Raw genomic sequence first — 26,626 nt, 5'->3', positions numbered from 1 at the left:
GCAGAGTTAGACAAAGGCAACAGCCTACAGCCACTTCCCTGGACAACATGAACACTCACTTTCACCCCTCTGTATTAGTTTTATGAACAACAGGTTCACATGTGGTTGGTGAGGTGGGCAATGGGGTAGGGGTATGGTGTTCTAATAATACAATACATTCTACAAAGACCTCATTTCAACATACAGTAGAGCTTAAAGTTGGAGGCATTGCATGGTTAACATATTCTAATTAGTTCCAAGAACAACAAAGGGCTACAGTATGTTTTACATTAGCAATGACAGACACTGCTTATGTGCCTCAGAAGTGGGTCAAACCATGCCTGGTAGATTGGGTCGTGTGCGTGTGTGTCAGTCAGTCCCTACTGATCTCACTCAACAGAGACTTGTGATAAGGGTTTTCTCTGGTGCCTAACGACTTTGCCCAGCAGCCCTCTCCATCTCCCAGCGAGCAGAGCAGAGCAGAGCAGAGCAGTGTTCAGAGTACAGAGCGCACAGCAGCGATCAGTGGGCTGAGCTCCCTCAGGTGACCCATACTCTGCTCACATGTTGTTCATGCTACGCTGCTTTGGAACTTTATTTTTCTTTCGTAACGACTCTGGCCCCTTCGGCCACATCTCTTTTAATCTGGATGTCTTTTTTTCCTCGCCCTCAATCAAGTCAGACTGCCAAGTGAGGCTGCCAACGTGGGAGAAAGAGATGTTGGGAGCTTTGTCACAGAGAGGCGTGTGCTTCCCAGTCTTAGTGCAAAGGCAGAACTGCAGAGAGAGGAAGGGAAACAGGAGAGAGAGATAAGAGAGAGACAGAAGAAGAGAGAGGGAGAAAGAACCCTGCTCCAAACCCTGCTCCATTAGCCTGGCCTTGGAGCGTCTGAGTGGGACATACGCTACATGGAATGGAAATAGACGGCCTTGGGAACACAGCAGACCACTTCCCTGTGACATTCACGGTGGAGAAAGGAGGAGAGTGGAGTGGTGAAGCTGGACCCTAGCTGGGGGATTCAAGTTGAGCACCACAGACAAGCCAACTAAAACCCTTTTAACACCCAGCAGAGTTAGACAAAGGCAACAGCCTACAGCCACTTCCCTGGACAACATGAACACTCACTTTCACCCCTCTGTATTAGTTTTATGAACAACAGGTTCACATGTGGTTGGTGAGGTGGGCAATGGGGTAGGGGTATGGTGTTCTAATAATACAATACATTCTACAAAGACCTCATTTCAACATACAGTAGAGCTTAAAGTTGGAGGCATTGCATGGTTAACATATTCTAATTAGTTCCAAGAACAACAAAGGGCTACAGTATGTTTTACATTAGCAATGACAGACACTGCTTATGTGCCTCAGAAGTGGGTCAAACCATGCCTGGTAGATTGGGTCGTGTGCGTGTGTGTCAGTCAGTCCCTACTGATCTCACTCAACAGAGACTTGTGATAAGGGTTTTCTCTGGTGCCTAACGACTTTGCCCAGCAGCCCTCTCCATCTCCCAGCGAGCAGAGCAGAGCAGAGCAGTGTTCAGAGTACAGAGCGCACAGCAGCGATCAGTGGGCTGAGCTCCCTCAGGTGACCCATACTCTGCTCACATGTTGTTCATGCTACGCTGCTTTGGAACTTTATTTTTCTTTCGTAACGACTCTGGCCCCTTCGGCCACATCTCTTTTAATCTGGATGTCTTTTTTTCCTCGCCCTCAATCAAGTCAGACTGCCAAGTGAGGCTGCCAACGTGGGAGAAAGAGATGTTGGGAGCTTTGTCACAGAGAGGCGTGTGCTTCCCAGTCTTAGTGCAAAGGCAGAACTGCAGAGAGAGGAAGGGAAACAGGAGAGAGAGATAAGAGAGAGACAGAAGAAGAGAGAGGGAGAAAGAAGGAATGAGAGAAAGACAGGGAAAGAGAGAAGAAGGGATAGAAAAAGAGAGGAAGGGGGGCTGCTGTTGAGTTAAGCCCTTAATCACAGGCTGTTCTGCATGAAAGACTTACCACCTTCTCTTTGGTTAAAGAGAAAACACATTCAGCTCGCCTCTCCCAGCCCCTTGTTCCCACATCCTCTACATCAACAACTAATGTGCACACAAAAACATTAATTTCAGAAACTCACCCACACAGTCACATACTGTCATGCAAGCACAAACACAAAAACAAAGCTGTCTCTCATCCCAAGGAAACAATTCGGTATCAGGCAATTTCATGGTCAGCTCATATTAATGACAGATATGCCCTTCTATTGGCATGCTCAGGTGCTTCATTTGTTAGTGTCAGAAATAGAGAATGTGGGCAAATCCTGAAGCAATGTGGTACTTCTGGCTCCAAGTCCATGAATTGCTTTGGCTCACTCTCTCAGCAGGTGTACCAGATATTAGTCGAAGAATCCAGAAGCTCCATGCGATCCTCTGGGAGTGTTCTAAAACCCACAGTAATAGAAAGGCATGTTTGTCTCCTCTAGACTCAACTTTTCCAGCTGCCGAGGACCCCCCTTGCTCCGTTGCCCACATAGTTTCCAGACAGACTATTGGGTTGTGTGTGGGATCTTAATCTAATGTCGGAACATTGATTTATGCTTGGGTGTCCCACGACCATTAAGGCCTGATCACTTTATAACATCCTCCTCTGGTGGTAATTTGGAATCCCCCACCCACCTTGCGATTCAAGCCCCATAACCGCATTATAGCTAAAAAATGTAGTCTGAATATCATCTTCCAGCCACTGCAAATTGATTTTTATAACTCTTTGACGGAGTCCTGAAACCCTTTTAGTCTGTCTCTCACCTGAGTTTGCCATTTGATCTATGAGAGGCTCCCAACTCTTCACAGGCTCTATCGATCGCCACTTTCTAACCAGCTTTGCTGTGGAAGGTACAGTGTCACCTTGTAATTCTAAGACTCCACGGTCGTGTCTAGAGTTGGCAGTTAATAAAGTTTTGGAATTTTAATCATGAAGTTTTGATCATAGAATTCCGAACACATCATGCATTTACATTTAAATGTGCCCACATTGTTTCCGGATTCCCTTTTCCCACGCTATATGCAAATGCAAGTATGCATTCTGAAAATGGTGGAATAGGCAAATATGTTAATTACACAACAACAACTTGATGGCAGTAGCTAACTACTGTAGCTAAGTAGCCTGCTAACTTCTGTAACTAGCCAGAAAGCTAGCAAGCAAATAAATAATCTGTCTGTAAACAATTGTTGGAAAATGACTTGTGTCATGCACAAAGTAGGTGTCCTCACCGACTTGCCAAAACTATAGTTTGTTAACAAGAAATTTGTGGAGTGGTTGAAAAATGAGTTTTAATGACTCCAACCTAAGTGTATGTAAACTTCCAACTTCAACTGTAGACCTGTCTTTTCAATGCAATCTTAATATTTTGATAGCCTAGGACCTTTGTAGTGAGATCATCCTGAGACAAGGTATTTTTAGCTCCTGGGCTGCAGCAAGTACTCTTTGATTGCCTTCAATGGGAAATTAGTGTGTTTAACTGCACTGTAATATAGCTGAGTAGACATAATATTATACTCCTCTTTCATTGTTGTTGCTGCGATCTGATTATTGATTGCGTGGTGATGTCGATAGGGGGCGGCCATTCTGTTTAGCCCTACAGTGTGCCTCAGTTCATGTCTGAGAAACAATTCTAAAAACTATTGAAGAACCCACGCTGCTCTGTTTAACTAGAAGACTTGAGTCGAACAAAGAGGCGTTTTAACCTGGAACTCACCTTCCTGTCCGAGGATTTGGTGGTAAAGACAGGCACACGGCAGGCCAGTAAAGGCCAAAATGGTGCCATGGTCTTCCCTTCATCCTCTGCACAGAACCATCCTGGTGTGTTCTCCTCTCCTAGAAGAAAAGACAACAGGTTTTAATTCCACTCAATCATATGTCGTAATGGCATATACCTTGTAACTGTATTTGTACTTACTGCAGTTGAGCCTTCCAAGTGGGCTCTTTAGGACCCACTTCAAATAAGCAATCACAAGAAATATGAAATACTTGACTGAACAGTGGACACGGTCTATTTTCTTGTTTCCAAAACAAAGTGTAACCCGATGAATTGGTTTCAGGTATGTAATATGAATAGGATAATTTGAATTGTGTGTGTGTAATCAGTCAGAGCAAGGGGAGATGGGACCAGGTACAGCCCACGCCCAGCAGCTCCATGCTAGGCCAACACTGATTAAGACACTGGTTATGATCCTTTATTAAAGAGAAAATAACAGCAAGAATCTGCCCCAGCAGGAGAAAGGCAATCGCTGGTTAATAAAGAATTTGGCTGGCGCATGACATCTGAATACCTCGAAGCCACTACAACAGGTGCACCTGCTCACCAGACACAACACAAATCTGCCAAAATACCTCCATTAAGTAATTTCGTAACTGTCAATTGCAACTAACTAAAAGGCAATTGTGCGTGCAATCAAACAGCTTGTTTTAATTTACTCCCTGTGTCTTGTGCATAACTGCATATATCAATATGCAATAAGCCACAGAAATACAGAGTTGCTGTTTCCAAAGCATTAACATCACAGTGTATCTTAAACACCTAATTTGGTTTGAGATATGCGACCAGTTAATTTGACAGGGGCGGTTGTTTTTGCTATTTGGCTGTTGCAGTGCAGGTAGGAATACAGGAGACTTAGTTGAGTTCTGTCTCCACAACTCATAACATTTCAGATGGGTTTCACTTAGAAGGACTGGTACACAAAAAGAGGGAGTGAATTTGCAGGTGATACAGTACCTCAAGATGTCGCACTGCTTTTAAACCCTTATTCTCAGATTTTCCATAGATAAATATGTACTGGAGACACGTACATTCAACACCTCTTAACTCTGCATAGCTTCATGTTTACAAGCCTCAGTACAGTACTGAATAATTGTTCATGATGATACACATTTATAACCTCCTTGAGATTGATGACCTTCAAAATATGAATCCATTCAGTGATGTTTGGAGTGAGTGAGAGGACAGGGTCAAGGTCAAAGCGCCTTCTGTTGACAGGCTTTCATATCTGATACTCATTTCTTATGATAACTTATTCCATATTTCTCTGAACCAGTGTGAATAGGAACAATGAAACCTTGAGTGTGTCTTCAGAATGATAGAGTTGAGATGTCTTTTGACAACAATGCTAAGAAAAAAAGAGGAAAGTCCAGGCTTTCTTGTGAGCCAGAAGAAAAAACATACTGTATCGCTAAAATCCACTAGTCTAAATCACTGAGGGGTGGTATTTATGTTGAAAGTTAGGTTGCAAATGATGATGTACTGTAGCTCCCTAGTGTTGGCCATTGAAATACAAGTGCACATGCACTATGTCAAATCAATACACATTAGAAATGGTAGAGCATTTGACCAGAGCAACCAGATGAAGTATCCTGCCAGAGAAGACTACCTGACAAATCAGAGGAGCAGGCTCAGAGAGATCATCAACTGATTAATCAATAATGATGAAGTTGGGCTATTTAGTGTTTGGGTTGCAATCATGTATAAAGTATTCATAACTGCAAAGTATTCCTAAATGATCTCCCTCTGAGATGATCTCTGAACCTTTCTCAGATAGAGCTCTTCCCAGGGAGGATCAGGGCTATGAGGGTCATTTATTAAAAGGCTCTAATTGAAGGCAGATTGCCCGAAGCTGGTCCGCATGGGTCAGAGGTTCCACTGATTTCCTTTGCAGAAAGGTGCTCAGCACCTTTCTTCAGCTAATCATTCAATGAGCATAAATAACACTCAACTACTGTATGTTTGGCAACCAAGTGATTGTTGGTTCAGCAAAGGTATTGGTCCTGCTGATGTTATTTGTTGTGGAGGGTGATATTAAATACATGAGTACATCCAAGACTGTTACCCATTCTGATTTCCTTAAGTACTGTGTGCATGAAGGGAGGGAGAAGAAAAACAAAATACAGGCATTGTGAAAACACACCCTGCCATTCAGCTTTTCTTGTGTATTAATGATGACAAGTAATGGTGCCTGCCCCTCGGAACAAACAGTAAACACACAACCAGTCTAATGTAGGCCTTAATGAGAGAAAGACAGACAGTAAACTTCGCTCACAAGCACACATGGGCATGTGCATATACACACACACACACACGGCCAAAGTCACTAATGAATCAGAGATAATACATTCTATTCACAAAAGACCCTCTAATCCTTTCAGATAGAGCAGAAAGCCAGAGCTCCACAGCCAAATATCTCTGTCCCTCCCTCCCTCCCTCTAGCTGCCATTATTCTGCTTAATGTTGTGTTGTAAACTGAAGCATCAAGGTGAAAGATAAACAAACAACGTGTCTCATCAGGTCTGAATGAAAGAGGGAGGAAAGAGAGAGGGGAGCTCGGCCTAGCCACAGTACAGCACTGGTCAGTACACCACTGCCAAATGTGGAAAAGAACTAGAAAATATCAGTTGTGACAGATTACACACCATCACATAAAATTGCTGTCAGGAGCTGCGTCTGGATGTCAACCACTCAAAAATAAAACCTTAGAACCAATACACTAAGGATGGATACTCTGGAGGTAAAACAGTCATCCACTCCAGTCTTGAATGCTGCTGTGGGGCTGCTTCTCTATGCCATCTGGCTGCCTCATATACAACTAAACAAAAAGAATCCTATAATATGACTTCTATTTCCTGGTTACCCAAACTGCCTGGCTACCCAAACTAATGTTTCTTCTCCACGATGAGTCTGGATTTGCCTCTCTCACCTACGATTTCTAGAAAGCAAACACATTCTTGGTCCCAGAAACCGATGGGTTGGGCCAGAGCCAGCCTACATGATGACGTTATCAACTTTGATACTTTGATTGGTTAGATACGATCCAATCACTGATGAATTTTCTTTTTACAACACCCCTCATTTTGAAGTCACACACCAACTTATAGGATGGCAGATTCAGACTGAATGTACAGTACCAGTCAAAAGTTTAGACACACCTAGTCATTGTAACGACCGTCCAAAGGAGTAGATGTAACAGTGTAGGTTCCGTCCCTCTCTTCGCCCCAACCCGGGCTGGGAAACCCTACTTCAAGTCTCAGAGCGAGTAACGTCACTGATTGAAACGCTATTAACGCGCACCACCGCTAACTAACTAGCCATTTCACATCGGTTACATAGACCAAGGTGCAGCCTGGTGAGTGTTCATCTTATTATTTATTATAAATCAGAACACTTAAACAAAATCATAAACAAACGACCGTCACATCTTGCATGCTATAACAAGCAGTACAAAAATAAGATCCCACAACTACAGGTGGGGGGAAAGGCTGCCTAAGTATGATTCCTAATCAGAGACAACGATAGACAGCTGCCTCTGATTAGGAACCATACTCGGCTCAACACAAAGAAATAGACACCATAGAATGCCCACCCCACACCCTGACCTAACCACATAGAGAAACAAACCGTCTCTCTCAGGTCAGGGCGTGACAGTCATTCAAGGGTTTTTCTTAATTTTTACTATTTTCTACATTGTAGAATAATAGCGAAGACATCAAAACTATTAAATAACACATTTGGAATCATGTAGTAACCAAAAAAGTGTTAAGCAAATCAAAATAAATTTTATATTTGAGATTCTTCAAAGTAGCCACCCTTTGCCTTGATAACAGCTTTGCACACTCTTAAAAGCCAACAGAAATAACTTCAAAAGTATAACTTGAAATGAAACCAAGTAATTTGCATGACTACTGATTTCAATAAGATTTTCTGCCAACTTACAAGCAAATACTTTATGAATTTATTGTTACAAATCAGCTTGCAAGGCTGCTAGCCAATTAGGCTACTAACATTAGCCCTACTAGCCTGCTAACGTTACGTTAACACTGCATGAGTCAGCCAGTAGCTATCAACACCTAGCTTACAACTACATTAAAGAAAACCAAGGTTTTGTCAAATCAATAACGGTTATTTTAGAAATACATCCAACCAGTTATCAAATAATGTTACCGGTATATGCATTTATCTTAGCCAGCAAGCCAGTCATCCAGCCAGCTAAAGTTAGTTATTTTAGCCTGCTAGCTAGCCTAGCCAGCTAACTAGCCTAGCTACCCAACCACCATGGGAGACAGAGCTAAATAATATGACAGAAATCAACAGCAACTAGTCTAGCAAAGGCAGGAACCCACAGAAACACACACAAAAATGGCAGCATGGAGAGTTAGCTAATCAAATTAACATATAGTGAGGTAAATCCAAAGTAGATAGACTACAGAGACAATAATACAAAGTTGACCAAACAATTTGGAGGGTGAAAAACAAATGAAGACCATTCGAAGTACTAGCTAAACAATTAGAGCAGGCAGGAATGATTTTCTACTTTCCTTTTGAGCCAGAGGCAAGCCTGTCAGTGGTGCAGGAGAAGTCAGAGCTACATGGAATGGAAAAGCAGAGCAGGATCATGTGGCTCCCACGTGTGGGGAATCTGATTGGTTGTTTACGTTATACCTCCTCATGATTGGTGTATTGTAGCTCACCACTGCCAACAAATCGGTCAGTATGGCAAGTGGTTTACGTTAGCCAGCTCGAGCTAGTTAACGCAGAGTAGATTCTCCATATGACGTTGAGAAATAGTCCATTGTGAGTATGTTTGAAGAAATCATAACTTTGTTTGTAGTTATAGGTAACCAGATCATGACTACAACTAAGTTACTAAGTCTTTGACCACACTGTATTGTTAATTTGATGAGTAAAAACATCATGCTTTCTACCCTTAAGTGAGTGCCAGCGCCTACATTCTGATATAGGATGCATTGATGTGTACTGAACCTGTCGTCCATAATAAAGCGAAGTGTGCTGTGGTAAACTGTGCTGTGGTATACTACATCAGTACAAAATGTACTGGACTTACTGCTGAAGACCACATTTTTATTTATTTTTAACTTTTTCTAGGTAAGTCAGTTAAGAATACATTCTTATTTACAATGACGGCCTAATCTGGCCAAATCCAAATACACAGACTGTAGTATGACCGTAGCCAACAATTAATCTGTCCTTCATGTATTTCTTGCCATTGAAAACCAAACAGAAACATTTACATATTGCAAAATTGCCTTTTCAAAATGACCATTCCATAGAAGTCAAGCAAGTCGTTGCAGTGAACTATCAAAAAGCTGCCCCAAAATAACCTTGTCTTGGTCATGTAGGAGTCTTTGTGATTTTGAATAGCTAAACCATTAGCAAGAGAACGCTCAATTGCATTCATCAAAATGTCAGGCCTTGTTCCCTTGACTTGATCAAATGTAGCACAATGAATGTTGGACAACTGTCTTTAAAGCTTCACCAATTGGACTAGGCCATGGACGATCTGCTCCCCACTCTACCACATTTGGTTTAATGAATGAGAGCTCTCTAGCTGTTGTCCAAGTTTAAATGCTGTATTTTGACCTTCAACTATTCATACTCAGTGGGATCTGTTCTATTTGGAAGCCTATTAATGTGGTGGGAGTTGGGGTCAATTCCATCCAAGTTTTAATCCATTCAAGAATTGAATAGCATCCTGTGACAAATTGACATGTCCAATTCAACAGACAGGAGTTGAAATGGTGATTGATCTCAACATGGAAAGGTGCATTCAAGCCATTCCACATAGGGGTTTAGTTTCTCCGGTTGTGATGTTATATTCAAATCAGGCTTGTGTTTCAAGTCTTTTGCTGATGATGATTTAATTTCCAGAGTGCAGCAGTCTATCAACCCTATGATACAAAGTTATAGACTAATTAAATATACCAGCGCAATTGATATTTCCTAGGGATCAATGCAAGAGTGGGATTTGTTAATTAAATCCCTGATAATGTATTACTCATCATAAACATTTCCCACTGTTTGAGCACAGTGAGATGTTGAGATAATCTTTGCGGTCTGACAGATTCATTTCGGGGTGTAGAAATGTTAAAGCTTAGCAGCATACAGTGGAGCATGTGGCAACGGCTTTATTGTTTGTATTTGACTCATCGTCACTAGGCATCTTTCGATCATTCTTATCCAGTGCTGAATAACTACAACAAAAAACATATAGAAATTGATGTTGCTTAAGCAAGGCAAATAAACGTGCAGTTGCCATAACAACCATAATACGCAACGTGAGCCCTGAAGGAGATACATTGAATGACACCACAGAGGCACAATACTACACTGTAAAGGGGACACTACAGGGCAAAAGAGATCAAAAGGACATGGCAAAATGCTCAACCATTTAAGGTTTAAGACTTGCTGCTACTACAATCTGTCCCCTATACATTTTAAATTGATGGAGCACTATAACCAAATATGAGTTAAATTGGTACAACATTCTCACTCGCAGGTACAACAATATAACCTCTTACAAGGCATGCCTCAAAATATGTTAATGACTAGAAACAACAATATCATGCACCCACTATTGCAGTGGTTCCCACCGGTGTGCTGCGGCACTGGTGTACCTTGAGGAACTCTCAGATGTGCCCTGAAACTTTTCCTAATCTTGATAATTTTTTGGAACACTCGCTTATAAACGTGACCTGTGGAATGCAGATGGAATCTTTACTTGGGAGCGCTAGTGCCTGTCAGATAATACATTAAACGGCACATGGTGTATTGTTGTTGTTGTTTCAAGTCCAGTGTGCTCAGGCTGTTACATTTGTATGATTTGAGGGATGTGCATCACAAGCAAAGCCATTTGAATCATTTTACTTCTTCTATGAAAACCATTATCATAGGCAAGTCTGATTAGGCTTAGCCAGAGGTTGAATTTTTAATATATGATTCTTGGCTTAGCTACACCACAGCCTCTGCCAAAGCTGCAGCCCCCCCTGAAAAATCTGAATAAAAAATGTTAATACAATTAATATATTTTCTTTTTTTAAACCCAAAAGTGGTCCTTTTTCCTATTTTACCAGAGCTACATGTTTTTCTTTCTGTTTCAGATTCACGGGACTCTCTTAAAGGGGTACACACAAATACACCACCATGAGTAAGGAACTGTGAAAACTATGAAAATTATTAAAAATAAACCATACTTCATCTATAAAAAATTGTCACAGAAAATCGATGATTTGCAGTATGGATCAGATGAGATGGAGGTCATTACCAATAATAGGGAAATTGTAGATGTGCTGCAGAATTGTATATCCCATCAAGGGGTGCCATGGTTCAAAAAAGGTTGGTAACCAATGCACAATTGGTCAAAAGGTTTATGACGCTCCAAAGATATGGTCCGGTACTGTATTCTGTGGGGTGGAAATACAGTACCATTCGAAATACAGTAATTATTTCCCGCCCACAAAATGTTCACACAATGCACCATAATTTATAGTATGCCGTAGTAAAACATTTGGGTATTTTACTGTTGATGATACCCTAAGTTACAGTATAAATTACAGTTTTCCATTAACTTGTACAGAACTTGAACTGACAGCATGGATCTGAAGGACATCTCTTCAACTTGAACCTACAACATGGTACAGGAAGCACATGGCCCATCTCCTGTGTTCTGCTCCCCGGTGCTTCATCATAGTGCTTGTTAGCAGTGGATTAAAGACATGATCTGGAACTTTGGTGACTAGTAAGTGTTTTTTAAACCTCACACGTTGGGCTGGATGTGTCAATGTGTAGTTCATACAGACATCATCTATGAGCAGAATAAAAAAAAATCTAAATTAGCCACGAAATCCCTAGTTTGAAAGCGACTGTTTACTGGAAGCTGTGCATCGCCATTTTCCCCCACCTGGGCCAGCCTAGCAATTCGAGTTCCATCCAATAAGGTTCAGCCCTTCGCTATTTGAGTGACAGCTAGTGAGATGCACACACAGCAGAGTGAGAGAGAGAGCAATGACGTGGTGCACATATCTGCACATATGTGACATACAGTAAGTAGTACACCATTTTGGGGAACACTTTTGGCTTGTGAGCACTACTTTCAGAACTACTGGCTAAAAAGTATACAAAACTACTGGAGAATCTCTTTAAGAGGGCGTCTTAGAGTGTGTGCCAGGACGGTCAAGCCACACTCCACTCCTCAAGCATTGTCTATCAATCGGCTGCTGGGGAAGAGGAGAGTCTGACACACTTAGAGATAGCAAGGTAACCACAGGCCACAGCCCCCTGCCTGCCCTCTGCTCCCTGTGGTGGGACTGATTGCTTGTCTCAATCATCCTTTCCACCCTCCCATCCCTTTCAACCTCTCTCTTCTTGCCTCTATCCACTCCTCTGTCTCTCTGTCTCTGGCGCCTCAACTCCTCTCACTTGTCTGCTCTGCTTGTGTGGGCCGTCAAATCAGCAGTCCTAACCTTGCCTGGAAAGGCTGGAAGTCCATACATTGAAATAGTAATTAATTATTCTGCACAAAATGAACCTATTAATTATTAGGCTATGTGTCTGGCTATGTTATTGTAGGACCCTCTTAGAAACATTAGTCCCAATTGAAGTGGCATAAGAGATGCTGCGGAACACATAGCTTTCCTGAGTTCTGAGTGTGCTGCAGCACCACTGTTGGGCAATTGTGGACATGTGGTCCCAAGGTGACACAATTCGAGAGCTTGGGACTATAAGGTTATAATTGGCAAAATGTAGTTATTGACATAGCCTTGTTCTGTTCAATGTTCTCTACCTATGTAGTATTCTAAATACCCCCAATTCATGTTATTAAGTACAAAAGAATACAAGACAAAAGTCGCTGTCACCAATCAAACCAATAAGGGTTTTGGAACTTTAAAGCCAATATCTCAGAATCATATTTTTGTAGATGTAACCTTATCAGCCCAAGCTCTCAAAGTTTTTTTTACTGGAGGCATCTGTTCTATATTGTGTCTGTGATGTAAGGCCTTACTGCTGGACGCATCCAAAAGTAAAAACCTGTACATCAACAAACTTTTCATATCTGGCAGACATTCCTACTGTGTATATAATGTATGTGCCCAAGACAAAGAGCTACGCTACAAGACAAATCATGCTATTAATGTGCTTCAAGTTGTACCTTAGGCATACAATTATGTTCCTGTAGCTTAAGTGTAAGCAATGAGATGTGATTGATGTGTTTTGAAAGTACACTTTGAGGATAGCATTTGGCAAATTGGCACTAAGCGTATTCTGTGCGGTACAGTAAGGAGTGTACATGAAAGCATACCTGAGGGATATAAGTGTGTTATATAAATGGGGGGTTATAACATAAACACTGGTAGCTACAAGGCTGAGTATGGCTCCAAAATTAGCTTTGTGATGTTTAATAGCTCACTAAATCATGCATTCGAGTGTTTGCTATTTGGGGCATCAGCCATTTGGAGACATTTTGGAGCAAGGCACCCCTCTCTGTCCATACAGGATACAGCTGAGTAGAGTTCAACTGCTGATTGAAATAGAAATGACCATGAAATGACAAGAGGGCCTAGTGATGGCAGGCCATCCGTGAAATTACATCAACAACTCCCTTATTGTAATTACATTTGGTTAAATGGGAAAGCAAAGTGGGGGTGTAATGCAATTAACATGTAATTGACATCCTGGCCGGGTTGATGCAAATCCATTTTGTTCACACTGTGGCCTCAACAATGTCTCAATGGATTTTCACCTATATTGCCTATCATAAGTAGCCCCTTGGATTTCTTCACATTTTATGTTGTTACAAAGTGGGATTAAAATAGATTTAATTGTCTTTTTTTTGTCAACGATCTACCCAAAATATTTTGTAGTGTCAAAGTGGAGTTTTGTTATCCTAAATTGTATTAACACTAACAAAAAGTACCTTGATTAGATAAGTATTCACCCCTTGAGCCAATACATGTTAGCACGAGCTTTTGCAGCGATTACAGCTGTGAGTCTTCTTGGGTAAGTCTCTAAGAGCTTTGCATACCTGAATTATGCAATATTTGCCCATTATTCTTTTCTAAATTCCTCAAGCTCTGGCAAGGTGTTGGGGATGATGGCTAGACAGCAATTTCCAAGTCTTGCCATATATTTTCAAGCAGATTTAAGTCAAATCTTTGCCACTCAGGAATATTCACTGTATTCTTGGTAAGCAACTCCAGTGTAGATGTGGCCTTGTGTTATAGGTCTGGTGTAAAGAAAACTGAAGCAGGTTTTCCTCTAGGATTTTGCATGTGCTTAGCTCCATCCGTTTATGTTAATCGGTCTTTGTCAGTCTTTGTCGATGTCAAGCATACCCATACTGTCACATGTATCTTCGTCTTCTGACGATATAACGAAATCGTCGTCGGAAAAGGATGACCAATACGCAGCAGAATCGATATAGTTCATCTTGAACATTTAATTAAATCAACACGAATACAAAAAACAACAAACAAGAAAACGAACGATAAACTGACAGTCTGCAAAGCATAGGCTCAACACAGAACAATCACCCACGAATCACAAACACAAACACACCCCAATATATGGGACTCAATCAAAGGCAGATAGACAACACCTGCCTTCAACTGAGAGTCCCAACCCCAATCAACACAACATAGAAACACACTCACCAGACTACACATAGAAATACATAAACATAGACTATAAACCACAACCCCGGAAATACTACATCAAACACCCTTTAAACAAACACACCACCCTGAACCACATAAAACAAATACCCTCTGTCACGTCCTGACCAAACTACAATACTAATTAACCCTTATACTGGCCAGGATGTGACAGTACCCCCCCCTTAAAGGTGCTAACCCCGGAAGCACCTTTAACACAAAAAACAAAACAAAAACAACAACCCCAAACAACAAAACAAAAATTCCCCTCTACTAAAGGGAGGGAAGGGAGGGTGGCTGCCGTCAACGACGGCACTGTGCTACACCCCCCCCCCCTCCCCAACCCACCTATATCAGGAGGTGGCTCCGGTTCAGGCCTTTCCCGGCAGTCGGGCCACTCTGGCAGTTCGGGGCAGTCTGGCCAGTCTGGCAGCTCGGGGCAGTCTGGCAACTCGGGGCAGTCTGGGCAGTCTGGCAACTTGGGACAGTCTGGGCAGTCTGGCAACTCGGGACAGTCTGGGCAGTCTGGCAACTCGGGACAGTCTGGGCATTCTGGCAACTCGGGACAGTCTGGGCAGTCTGGCAACTCCGGCAGTTCAGGGCAGTCTGGCCACTCCGGCAGTTCAGGGCAGTCTGGCCACTCCGGCAGTTCAGGGCAGTCTGGCCACTCCGGCAGTTCAGGGCAGTCTGGCCACTCCGGCAGTTCAGGGCAGTCTGGCCACTCCGGCAGTTCAGGGCAGTCTGGCCACTCCGGCAGTTCAGGGCAGTCTGGCCACTCCGGCAGTTCAGCGCAGTCTGGCCACTCCGGCAGTTCAGCGCAGTCTGACCACTCCGGCGACTGTTGACTGGCGGGCAGCTCCGACGACTGTTGACTGGCGGGCAGCTCCGACGACTGTTGACTGGCGGGCAGCTCCGACGACTGTTGACTGGCGGGCAGCTCCGACGACTGTTGACTGGCGGGAAGCTCTGACGACTGTTGACTGGCGAGGCTGGGTTTACGCACTTGCAGGCTAGTGCGGGGAGCGGGAACAGGACGAGTCGGACTGGGTTGACGCACTTCCGGGTCCGCACGAGAGACAGGAGCTGGAAACCCAGGGCTATGGAGGCACACAGCCGGTCTAGATCTTACCTCCTGCACAACCCGCCTTGGCTGGATGGAACTAGTAGCCCTGTACGAGCGGAGTGCTCGTACAGGGCAGACTGGGCTGTGCAGGGGCCTGATGGTAGCCGTGCGTAGAGCGGGAGTTGGGTAGCCTGGTCCTCGGAGGCTTACCGGCGACCAGATGCGCTGCGCAGGCATCCTCCTACCAGGCTGGATGCCCGCTCTAGCACGGCACCTGCGAGGGGCTGGAATAACTCGCACCGGACTGTGCGTGCGTATGGGTGAGATAGTGCACTTCTCAGCGAAACATAGCGCTCTCCACCCCATACGCTCCTCCATATAACCACGGGTAGCTGGCTTCCGGCTCTTCCTTCGCCTAGCCAAACTACCCGTGTGCCCCCCCAAAAAAATGTATTGGGGGTGCCTCTCGTGCTTCTCCCTCAGCTCGTCTCTGGCCTCGTACCACCGCCTCTCTGCCTCAATTTCCCACTGCGGGCGGCGATACTCCCCAGCCTGGTGCCAAGGTCCGGCCCCGTCCAGAACTTCCTCCCAAGTCCACTTCTCCCGCCAGTCCAACTCGAACGCCGTCTGCTCCTTCCTCTGCTGCTTGGTCCTTGAGTGGTGGGTGATTCTGTCACATGTATCTTCGTCTTCTGACGATATAACGAAATCGTCGTCGGAAAAGGATGACCAATACGCAGCAGAGTCGATATAGTTCATCTTGAACATTTAATTAAATCAACACGAATACAAAAAACAACAAACAAGAAAACGAACGATAAACTGACAGTCTGCAAAGCATAGGCTCAACACAGAACAATCACCCACGAATCACAAACACAAACACACCCCAATATATGGGACTCTCAATCAAAGGCAGATAGACAACACCTGCCTTCAACTGAGAGTCCCAACCCCAATCAACACAACATAGAAACACACTCACCAGACTACACATAGAAATACATAAACATAGACTATAAACCACAACCCCGGAAATACTACATCAAACACCCTTTAAACAAACACACCACCCTGAACCACATAAAACAAATACCCTCTGTCACGTCCTGACCAAACTACAATACTAATTAACCCTTATACTGGCCAGGACGTGACACATACCATGATACCGCCACCACACCATGCTTGAATTTAAGGTGGCAGTTACTCAGTGATGTGTTGGATTTTCTCCAAACATAAGGTCTAGCATTTAGGCCAAAAGGTGTATTCCTCTGCCATTACTTTTTTTCCAGTATTACTTTAGTGCCTTGTTGCATACAGGATGCATGTTTTGAAAGATTTTTATTCTGTATATTCCTGTCCTATTCTTTTCACTCTGTCAATTATGTCATTATTGTGGAGTCACTACAATGTTGTTGATTCATTCTCAGTTTTCTCCCATTGAACTAGCTGTTTTAAAATCACCTCATGGTGAAATCCCTGAGCAGTTTCCTTCCTGTCCTGCATCTCAGTTCAGAAGGACAACTGGGTCTTTGATGTGTCTGGGTGGTTCAATACATAATCCATAGCATAATTATTAAATTGGCATGCTTAAATAAATATTAAATGTCTGATGTGTTATTGTTACCTATCTACCAATCACTGCCCTTCTTTATGAGGCTTTGGAAGAGCTCCCTGGTCTTTGTAGTTGAATATGTGCTCGAAATTCAATACTTGACTGTGTGACCTTAAAGATGTTGTGTGTAAACAGGGCAATCCTGTCAACCCCTATTATTTCACACAGTGTGAGTCCATGTTACTTATTATGTGATTTGTTAAGCCATATTTTACTGCTGGACTAATTTAGGCTTGCCTAAACAAACGGTGTGAATACGACTATATTTTAGTTATATCATTTTTAGTAATTTGTAAAGATTTGTAGGATTTTCTTTTCACTTTGACATTGTCATATTTTGTGTAAAGTGTAAGTACACAACATGGCCAAAGGTATGTGGACACCTGCTCGTCTAACATCTCATTCCAAAATCATGGGAATTGATATGAAGTTGGTCCCCCCTTTGCTGCTATAACAGCCTCCACTCTTCTGGGAAGGCTTTCCACTAGATGTTGGAACCTTGCTGCGGGGACTTGCTTCCATTCAGCCACAAAAGCATTAGTGAGGTTGGGCACTGATGTTGGGTGATTAGGCCTGGCTCGCAGTTTGTGCACGGGGGCATTGTCATGCTGAAAGAGAAAAGGGCCTTCCCCAAACTGTTGCCACAAAGTTGGAAGCACAGAATCGCTTAGAATGTTATTGTATGCTGTAGCTTTAAGATTTCCGTTCACTGGAACTAAGGGTCCTAGCCCGAATCATGAAAAACAGCCCCAGACAAGTATTCCTCCTCCACCAAAATGTACAGTTTGCACTATGAATTGGGGCAGGTAGCGTTCTCCTGGAATCCGACAAACCCAGATCTGTCCATCTTCTCTGAAGTGATGAATAACGCTTCACCATCTGGCAGTCCGCCAGATGGTGAAGCGTTATTCATCACTTCAGAGAACGCGTTTCCAATGCTCCAGAGTCCAATGGCTCCGAGCTTTACACCACTCCAGCCAACGTTTGGCGTTGCGCATGGTGTGCGGCTGCACGCCCATGGAAACCCATTTCATGAAGCTCCCGATGAACAGTTCTAGTGCTGACGTAGTTTCCAGGGGCAGTTTAGAAATCGGTAGTAGGTGTTGCAATCGAGGACAGACGATTTTTACACGCTACGAGCTTCAGCACTCCCTGGTCCAATTCTGTGAGCTTATGTGGCCTAACACTTCAAGCTGAGCAGTTGTGCTCCTAGACGATTCCACAGCTCTTCAGTACGTGCCATTCTACAGACAATTTTTGTCTATGGAGATTGCATAGCTGTGTTTTATTTATTTTTTACCTTTGCTTTTTTTTTTTACCTTTGATTCGATCTAGCAACCTGGCCTAACGCTCTAACCACTAGGCTACCTGCCGCCCCTGTGTGCTCTATGTTATACAGTGGCTCAAATAGCCAAATCCACTAATTTGAAGAGGTGTCCACATACTTTTGGACTTGTAGTGTATGTTAGGTCTAAATGTATAGTCCTACAGTAATAAACCTATTCTATACGTGACTATTGCAATACTGAGTATAAGGAATAAGGAAGCCAGAAAAATAAGTGGATATAGAGTGCATACAGGCAGGTAAAGTGATGGAGAGAATGTTTTATGGCAGGTTATAATGTTTTATATTAAAAACATTCCTAATATTGAACTTTTAATAGGCTTTTGGAAATGTTTGTCCCTCTCACTGAGTAGCTAGCTGCTATCTGTGTTTTGGGGATCTTTCCACTTAAACCGCAACAACCACTTCGTTATTTGCTCATCACCATTAAAAGATTTCCAATAACTTGAGCTTGAGAAGCATCGTGAGATTGGCATTGGGGTGGTTTGTTGTTGTGCAACCAATCTATTCTGCAAAAACATTCGCTTTCCAAGTAATAACCGGATAATACAAACACTTGGCAAAAGTTGGGTAAGGGGAGGAAACAATTCAAATCAAAATACCAAACAAACCACATTTCCACACTGTTGTCCTAGTCTAACAAAACCATATTGTTTGTACGGTATTGGGGTTGAGAATATACTACATAGACTAAAGCTTTCAGAATGGTTCTAAAATGTGTTTTGAGAGTAATTTGGCTTTGCATTTCGTCCATGTTAATGTAGAAGTGTTTAGCAACATATTCTATTCGTATTTACAATAAAATAGACTCCAAAAGGACACTATACATTTTTAACCATTTACAGTATTTCTATTGGGTACAAAATTATCTGAAACACAACCAAAACAAACAGCAAATGCATTCAACAAGTTTGTAGAGTGACAAGCTTAATGTAGTCATTGTGTGCTACTAATATGAGACCAAGTACTTAACTTCTTACTACTTTAATACACAAGTGAATTTGTACAAAAAATGTACAAAAAATGTTGTAATTTCTAGATGGTTCACCCAATATGGATGAAAGTACCCTCATATTAAAGCTGACAGCACTTTACCATCATTGTCATTGTATCATTTCATGTGTCACTGTCCCAATATTTTGAAGTTAACTATATAAGCTATAATTGCTACTGTGGAAGCTATCTATGAGCTACATAATTTCAATAGATCACCTGTCCTAATCAGCACTGCTGTGTTGTGGATGCTGCTGTGCTGTGGTTTACTCAACTGAAAGTATCCTCCCTGCCTGATGTTTTTGATGCCTTTCTGACAGTCAGACACCCCACGGGCTCTGCTGGAGAGCCTACAGATGTACTCCAGCACTGACGTATTCAGCACACTACCTCATGCCCCACTGTGAGACACAGAGCTGCAGCACCATGCAGAGATCCACTCTAGTGGTCTTTTCACTGGCATTTCTGAGGACAGAGAGATATGCAGATGTCTACAGAAACTAACACTGTGGATAGATAGCCAAACAGACATGACTACTTTAGCCTATAACACATAACAGTAGACTTAGTCCTGGCCCTATCGATCCCTTTGCAAGTTGTCCCTGGGGCTGAGTATTCCTCACCACCACAACGGGATGATGTTCAATTGCATCTCTGGCTGCTCATCTGTAAAATGCATTTCATGTTGTGGTGTTTAATCTGGTTCCAGTAACTTCCTTTGAAACCTTTACAGATTTGTGTACAGGAGCTTACTGTGAAGCCAGCGGCCTCTGGGATTTAAGCAGCCCAAATACAGAGCCGGCCCAAGTAACACGCTATCAGGACGCTTAGAGAGCAATACCTTAGACACAAAACCATGAGTAGTGTATGTATGTGTGCATGTGTTTTTGGGTGAGTCAAGGGGAAGTCATGGGGGGAGTGATGGGGGAGCTAGTTTCACCATGGCAAATCAGATTAATATCATGTACAGTAGCCCTGGCTGGCTAGCCCCGTGTCAGTTGCTCAGAGCACGCTTTGATGAACCTCCCAATTGATGGCCTCCAGCATCCCTGGGTGGATTCACTCCAGTTATAGAGCCAGGCTATAGGTAGTGGGGAGTGGGGAAGAGGGAGACTGGAGGGGGAGGCAGTAGGAAAGAAAATCACAGTGCTGCTCCCTGCTGGAAAGGGACCAGTGCTGATGCAGTCTCCTCAGACTGTGTGTGCCTTCATGCTCAGCTCAATATGGCCTAGCCTCTGAGGCCAAGCACACATTATACAGAACACATTATCCCTGGGGGACATCTTTGGTTAATGTGATTCAATAACACATAACACCAGACTTTCACTGAGCCAATGACTGTAAAACAAACCAGAAAGTGCCTTAGCAGGAGCACAGCTGCCTTAACCACCTTATCCTATATATTACTACTCTTTTGCAAGGATTTGTAAGTGAAATGTTGTAACTACTACTCTATAAAGCCTAAACAACACCATATAAATCAATTCACTGTGTATATTTTGCAGCTTGTATTATGTAACTGGTGTTTTGTTTCAGTAAGGGTAAGGAAGGGTCATGTAATGTAGTACTCACGCTGCGCAATCTTGGCCAGGTGCAGCCAGTTGACCCAGGAGATCTTGCTGAGGGGGCTGGGGGTGTTGAAAACCACCATGAAGCTGACGGGACGTCCCGACCTGGAGGGGAATGCACACACACACAAGTTAAAACAACTGACTCATGCTCTGTGGGGACCTCATCAAGACCGTTGTTCTACTGTCTATAGAAAGCAGCAGCTAAAAGCCCATCTGTGTTTTATGGGCCATTCACTGCACCGGAAAAGAGCCATAAGTGTAGGAATAATGGTATAGTGCTCCATAGAGCAAATCAGAGCAAATCAATAAAGACAAATACCACATACAAATGCTCTGCAAAAGGCCTGTTCCTTCTCAGTGACAGTCCACACAGAGCAAGGAAAAAGTTCCAGGTGCTATTTCAGACTTTCAAACTGAAATTCAAAAAATTCAAGTTCTCTTTAGGTCTACACAGTGTCATATAAGATAGGTCTATGGTCATTAGCTTCCCAAAACCAGGACACCGCTGCAGACTGGTCTATGGATGTATGTTTGGATACGCCATGGGATTGTGATATGGTTGGATTATGTGATTGAAATTCTGGTCTGCTTTTTATTTGGAAGCTTAGTCGTATGTGACTATTCGATGCTGTAAGCCTATCTATTTTACACATGTTGTAAACAAACCCCCCTTCTGCATTAATAAAGACATACTGTAGATATTCTACTGTACTATAAGAATGCCTCCTCTCCTGTAGAGGTACTTCTGGGGACAGGATGACGAGGAGGAGAGGGAAAGGGAGGAGATGTCGAGACCTCTCCCTCAGCGTCAACAAAACAAAGGAACTGATTGTGGACTACAGGAGACAGACGAGGGAGCATACCCCCATCCTCATTGATGGGGCCACAGTGTATAGGGTCAAAAGCTTCGGCGTGCACTTCATTGAGGACCTGAAATGGTCTCACCAAACTGATACCCTGGTGAAGAACAGCGCCTATACAATCTCAGACAGCTGAAGAAATTAAGGACCTCAGTCACCCGAGCCACGGACTGTTCACTTGATTACTGTCTGACAGACAGTACAGGTGCATCAGTACCAAGACCAAGAGACTAAAAAACAGCTTCTATTGCCAAGCTATCAGACTGTTGAACAGCTATCACTAGCCATCTACCAGGTGATGCACACTACTCACACACACACAAGCTATCACATACACACACATACACACACACACACACACACACATGCACACACACACTCACTGTTGTCCCATGTTATAGAGACATTAAACCACTGAACATAGTGTATTCTCAACATAGCTCATTCTAATAGTTTAATTACACTGTTTATACACACCACACATTCATTTATATACTTGATTCTTGACATAGCTCACTCTAATATATCTACTGCTGTACATTTCCTTCTTAGTAAATCGTGTGTAAATTCATCCAGTGTATATACTGTACGTAAACCGTAAATTCCGGACTATAAGCCGCAACTCTTTCCCAGGCTTTGAACCTCGCGGCTTAAGCAATGACGCGGCTAATATATGGATTTTTCCCGCTTTCAATTTTTTTTCTTCCAAAAAAACACATTCTGTGACGTGCTCAGTTTTTTGGTGGCATGAAGCTTTCATTAGACCAATGAAATTGCCGAACGGGTTACGGTCAAACAACTTTTTTGTTTACTGTTTAGATTAAATCGAGCGCGCTCAAACTTCCCATCATTCTGATTACTGTAGTCATTTTGTCACCCTCATCATGGCAAAGACACATAGAAATGCATATGATGCAGCTTTCAAGTTGAAGGCGATTGATCTGGCTGTTGGAAAAGGAAATAGAGCTGCTGCACGGGAGCTTGGTCTTAATGAGTTGATGATAAGACGACGGAAACAGCAGCGTGAGGAATTGACTCAGTGCAAAAAGACAACTAAAGCTTACTGCAAATTATATTTTTTTTGTTACAAGCCGTGTTTCGTTAAAGCCTATTTATTTTTGTTACAAGCCGTGTTTCGTTAAAGCCTATTTATTTTTGTTACAAGCCGTGTTTCGTTAAAGCCTGTGTAAAGTTCATTTGTTTCAATGTACCGGTAGGCACCTGCGGCTTATAGACATGTGCGGCTTATTTATGTTCAAAATATTTATTTATTTTTAATTCAGTGGGTGCGGCTTATATTCAGGTGCACTTAATAGTCTGGAAATTACGGTAGATTGCATTTGGATTACTGTTACAGTGCTATCTGGGTTGTTAATTACATTTGTTTCGACGTTTCTTGATTTTTATTTAAAAGAAATATTATAACAATTTGTGTACTACATTTTACTGCATAGTTAGGAGCCAGTAACATAAGAATTTCTCTGCACCCGCTATAACATCTGCTAAACCTTGGATGCGATCAATAAACTTTGATTTGATTTGAAGGAGTAAGAGTCCTGTAACCACAGAGCCGTAACAAACAGCACATTTCACCTCCCCCTGTTTCAATCAGGATGGTGGAAGTGATGTAAAGGTCAGATGATACGGCATGCGCCGTTGCACCCTGAAGGTAGAGACGCCCAGATCAGATAAGAGAAGGGATGAGAGGGGAGCATGAACTGCTAACACACAAAGAAGGAGCCAGGGAGCTGGATTAACAGGCCAGAATCCCCACTCTGCCCCCCTGCTCCTCGCCCCTTGGCCCCCGACATGCCTCTTACACCCTGGGTAAAAGCTGACAGTTCTGGACCTGAATGTGGGAATAATGTGATCCTTGAACAGGGGGAGCTCAGTGTGGAACTTTTTAAAGGTCTTAGGCCTCCAGTAGTGGCTCAGCACTCTGAGATCAGCAGCTGTGATTGGGCTACCATGTTACCTCTCAACAATGGCACACAGTTTTACATTCACCAACTCCTCCTGCTGACACTCATCCTTGCAGTCTCTATGCAATACTTGTCTTAAATGTTAGTTTTTCCTCTGTTCTACATGAATAAACAAGGACACAGATACTACTTGCTTCAGGTTGAGTGATAAAAGATACAACAGCAGTACACATCCCCAGTGACTCGTATCTCTCTCTCTCTCTCTCAAATCTGCTTCTGTCATACCTGCCTGCTCAGACTGAGTGAGAGCGTGAGAAAAGACAAGGACAGAAAGATGTGAGTAAGATCTCCAAATTATTTGACATGTTGAAAAAGTGGGGCTTTCACACAGAGATGTAATTCATACCCTTCACTGCTTAAATACAGCAGAAGCAATTTCCTGAAGAAAGAGAGAGATGAAGCAAGAGGGGAGGGAGAGGGGGAGAAAGATGAGAATGAAACTGGTCACTTCATCAGATTGCCAGGGAGGGTAATACTTGACGCTCACGCTGCTCCAAACATGCTAATCAGAGCAGACTTGGAGTCCTCCCACCGCCTGATTGACAGGCGCAGTGCAGGTGTGCTGGTACACAAGCAGCATGAGGAAGTAGGCACGGGCATGATGGCGGAATAGAGTGGAGCAAGGACCCAGCCCACAGCCCAAACCCGGGCTGATGTATGGCTGCTGGTCACTGCTGAGGCACACATGTGTCATTAATGCACAAAGAGTGGACCGACACAGAGGTCCTGTGGGAGCATCAGTGTGCCTAGGCCAGACCTGGCTGGACGGGGAAAGTCACAACTTAGCTGCTCATTGCAAGGGGAGTGAATGATGCATGTGCCATGCAGCAAGTCAAAGGTCTTCTTTCCACACTTGGCTTATATGTGTGTGTGTCTATAGCACCATTAAAGCAGCCATAGTTAAAGCAGATGTTAATGATGTGTTGTCACACGTACGGCGGTGCAGTAGAGATTCCCCTCACGTCCTCAGCTCAGTCTGTCCCTGCTCTGCGTGGAGGGATGGAGGGAAAGGAGGCTGTAATGTGCTGCTTGCTTGGAAACTCCCAGGATGACAGGAGGGGACCGACTCAGTAAAGGGGGACTCTGCTGTGGACCCACTCTCCCTCCACCACTCTCACAGAGACAGAGCAAGACTGTATATCAACCTGTGTGCATGATTGAGAATAGAGAGAAAACAAGAGAGAACAAAATAGAGAAAATAGAGAAAAGAGAGAAAGAAGGAGACAGAGAGAGAGACACAGAGAGCAAGATGCCGAGAGCAAGAGAGACACACATAGAGAAAGAAAGAAAAAGAGAGAAAGAAAGAGAGAGGTGTGCCCAGTCTACCCTCTGTTCTCTCCTGCAATCTGCTACCATTGCACCCTGGGTCGTGTCAGAATGGCTGAGGCACCCACCGCGCCAACTATCACCCCCCAACCCCCACCAATCACCACCAAACCCAAGCCCTAAGGCACTCTGCTGGCCCTGCCACCTCAACAGCCAGCCCTGCCGGCCAAGCAACCACCCAGCCTCCAGCAACAATTAGTCTGCTATCAGACCCTGCTCAGCTCTCTCTCTCTCTTTATTACTTTATCGCATGCCTCTCTTCACAATATACTATAACCATCACTACACTCTACACTGGAGTCCAGGTCTGTATAGTACTCTACTTGCTCAAAGCATTTCCCCCACTTTACATTATAGAAACCTGCTTCTCTGTGTGGCAGAATGAGGTCTGTCAGCTGCTACAAACAGATAATGTTACACTATCTGATACAATCCACAGAGATGGGGTACGGGGGTCTTCCTCCCTGGTCCATGCTGCTGCTAATGACATTATCAATGGGACCAAGGGGATGTGGTACTCCTCAAAGGGGATGCTGGGACTTTCTTGTATGCATGACATCTGGCTCCACCAAACATCGAGAAAGCAGCTTGGCCCTGCAGGCCCAGTGTGGCGCCACAGAGGGGGGGGGGGTACCAATCTGCAGTGCTGTGCTGCTCAAGCTGTCACTTTAGGTTGGATGGGTACATTTAGGCCCTCACTGCTGTCACCCTGCCTTGCCCCGTTTATGTTATGGAGGTGGATCAAGGTCTCTTTCCCTCCCTGCTCATAATACTCCCCTCCTCCCCCTCTCATCCTCCACACACTAGCAGCCACAGCACGACTCCCACTCTAATCTGTCTTCATTCTCTATCCTCCTCCTCTACTCTCAGCTGAGTCCATAGCCACTTGAGCACATTACGATAAGCACATTCAGACTCATCACAGTGTGAGAGAATTATAGAAGCTCCCATTAAGGAGCCTTTAGATTTAGAATATCTAAAAATGACAAAATTACCTGTCAGTCAAAGACCACTTTCTGTGTGTCCTTGAGCTGAACTACAATAGCTTTTTAATTTTTTTTTATTCTGTCCGAACAAATGAAAAACACACAATACTGGCTATACCTGTAATATGAATGGAACTCCATGAAAATAACATGGCTAATACTATCATTCCATTTGCGTTCTCAAGGAAGTGAATATGTGAACGATCAGTTAATGACCAATTGCGGTGCACACCTCTAATTTGCCAGCCAGCTGTGGCAGAGATGGGGTCAGGCTTTTAACACTGGCTGAGCGTAATGCCAGGTAATGTGCTCAGTGAGGTTAAGCGAGCGCAACGTCAGGCTCCTGCATCATCGTAACGTTAGCGCCCAGGCACATTAAAATGTTTGTCACCAGCCATTCTCTTTTAGTGTTGAGTGTGATGGCCTGTTTTCCGAGTT

General features: G+C 43.5%; 1 protein-coding gene across 1 annotated transcript in view; it reads right to left on the bottom strand.

The window, feature by feature from the left end:
- The window catches only part of LOC115150715 (rho guanine nucleotide exchange factor 10-like protein), a 178,176-nt gene that overhangs the window by 85,850 nt on the left and 65,700 nt on the right, over positions 1-26,626 (bottom strand). Inside the window, exons 19-20 of the mRNA XM_029694267.1 lie at positions 21,036-21,136; positions 3,712-3,830 (exon numbers count right to left, since the gene is read on the bottom strand). Of these exons, the coding sequence (XP_029550127.1) occupies positions 3,712-3,830; positions 21,036-21,136 (220 nt within the window). The remainder of the gene's footprint in view (positions 1-3,711; positions 3,831-21,035; positions 21,137-26,626) is intronic.

The sequence above is a fragment of the Salmo trutta genome, chromosome 16 (assembly GCF_901001165.1).
Source record: "Salmo trutta chromosome 16, fSalTru1.1, whole genome shotgun sequence".
NCBI lineage: Eukaryota > Metazoa > Chordata > Actinopteri > Salmoniformes > Salmonidae > Salmo > Salmo trutta.
The sequence above is the reverse complement of the archived record's forward strand: the minus strand, read 5'-3'. Positions and strand labels throughout refer to the sequence as shown.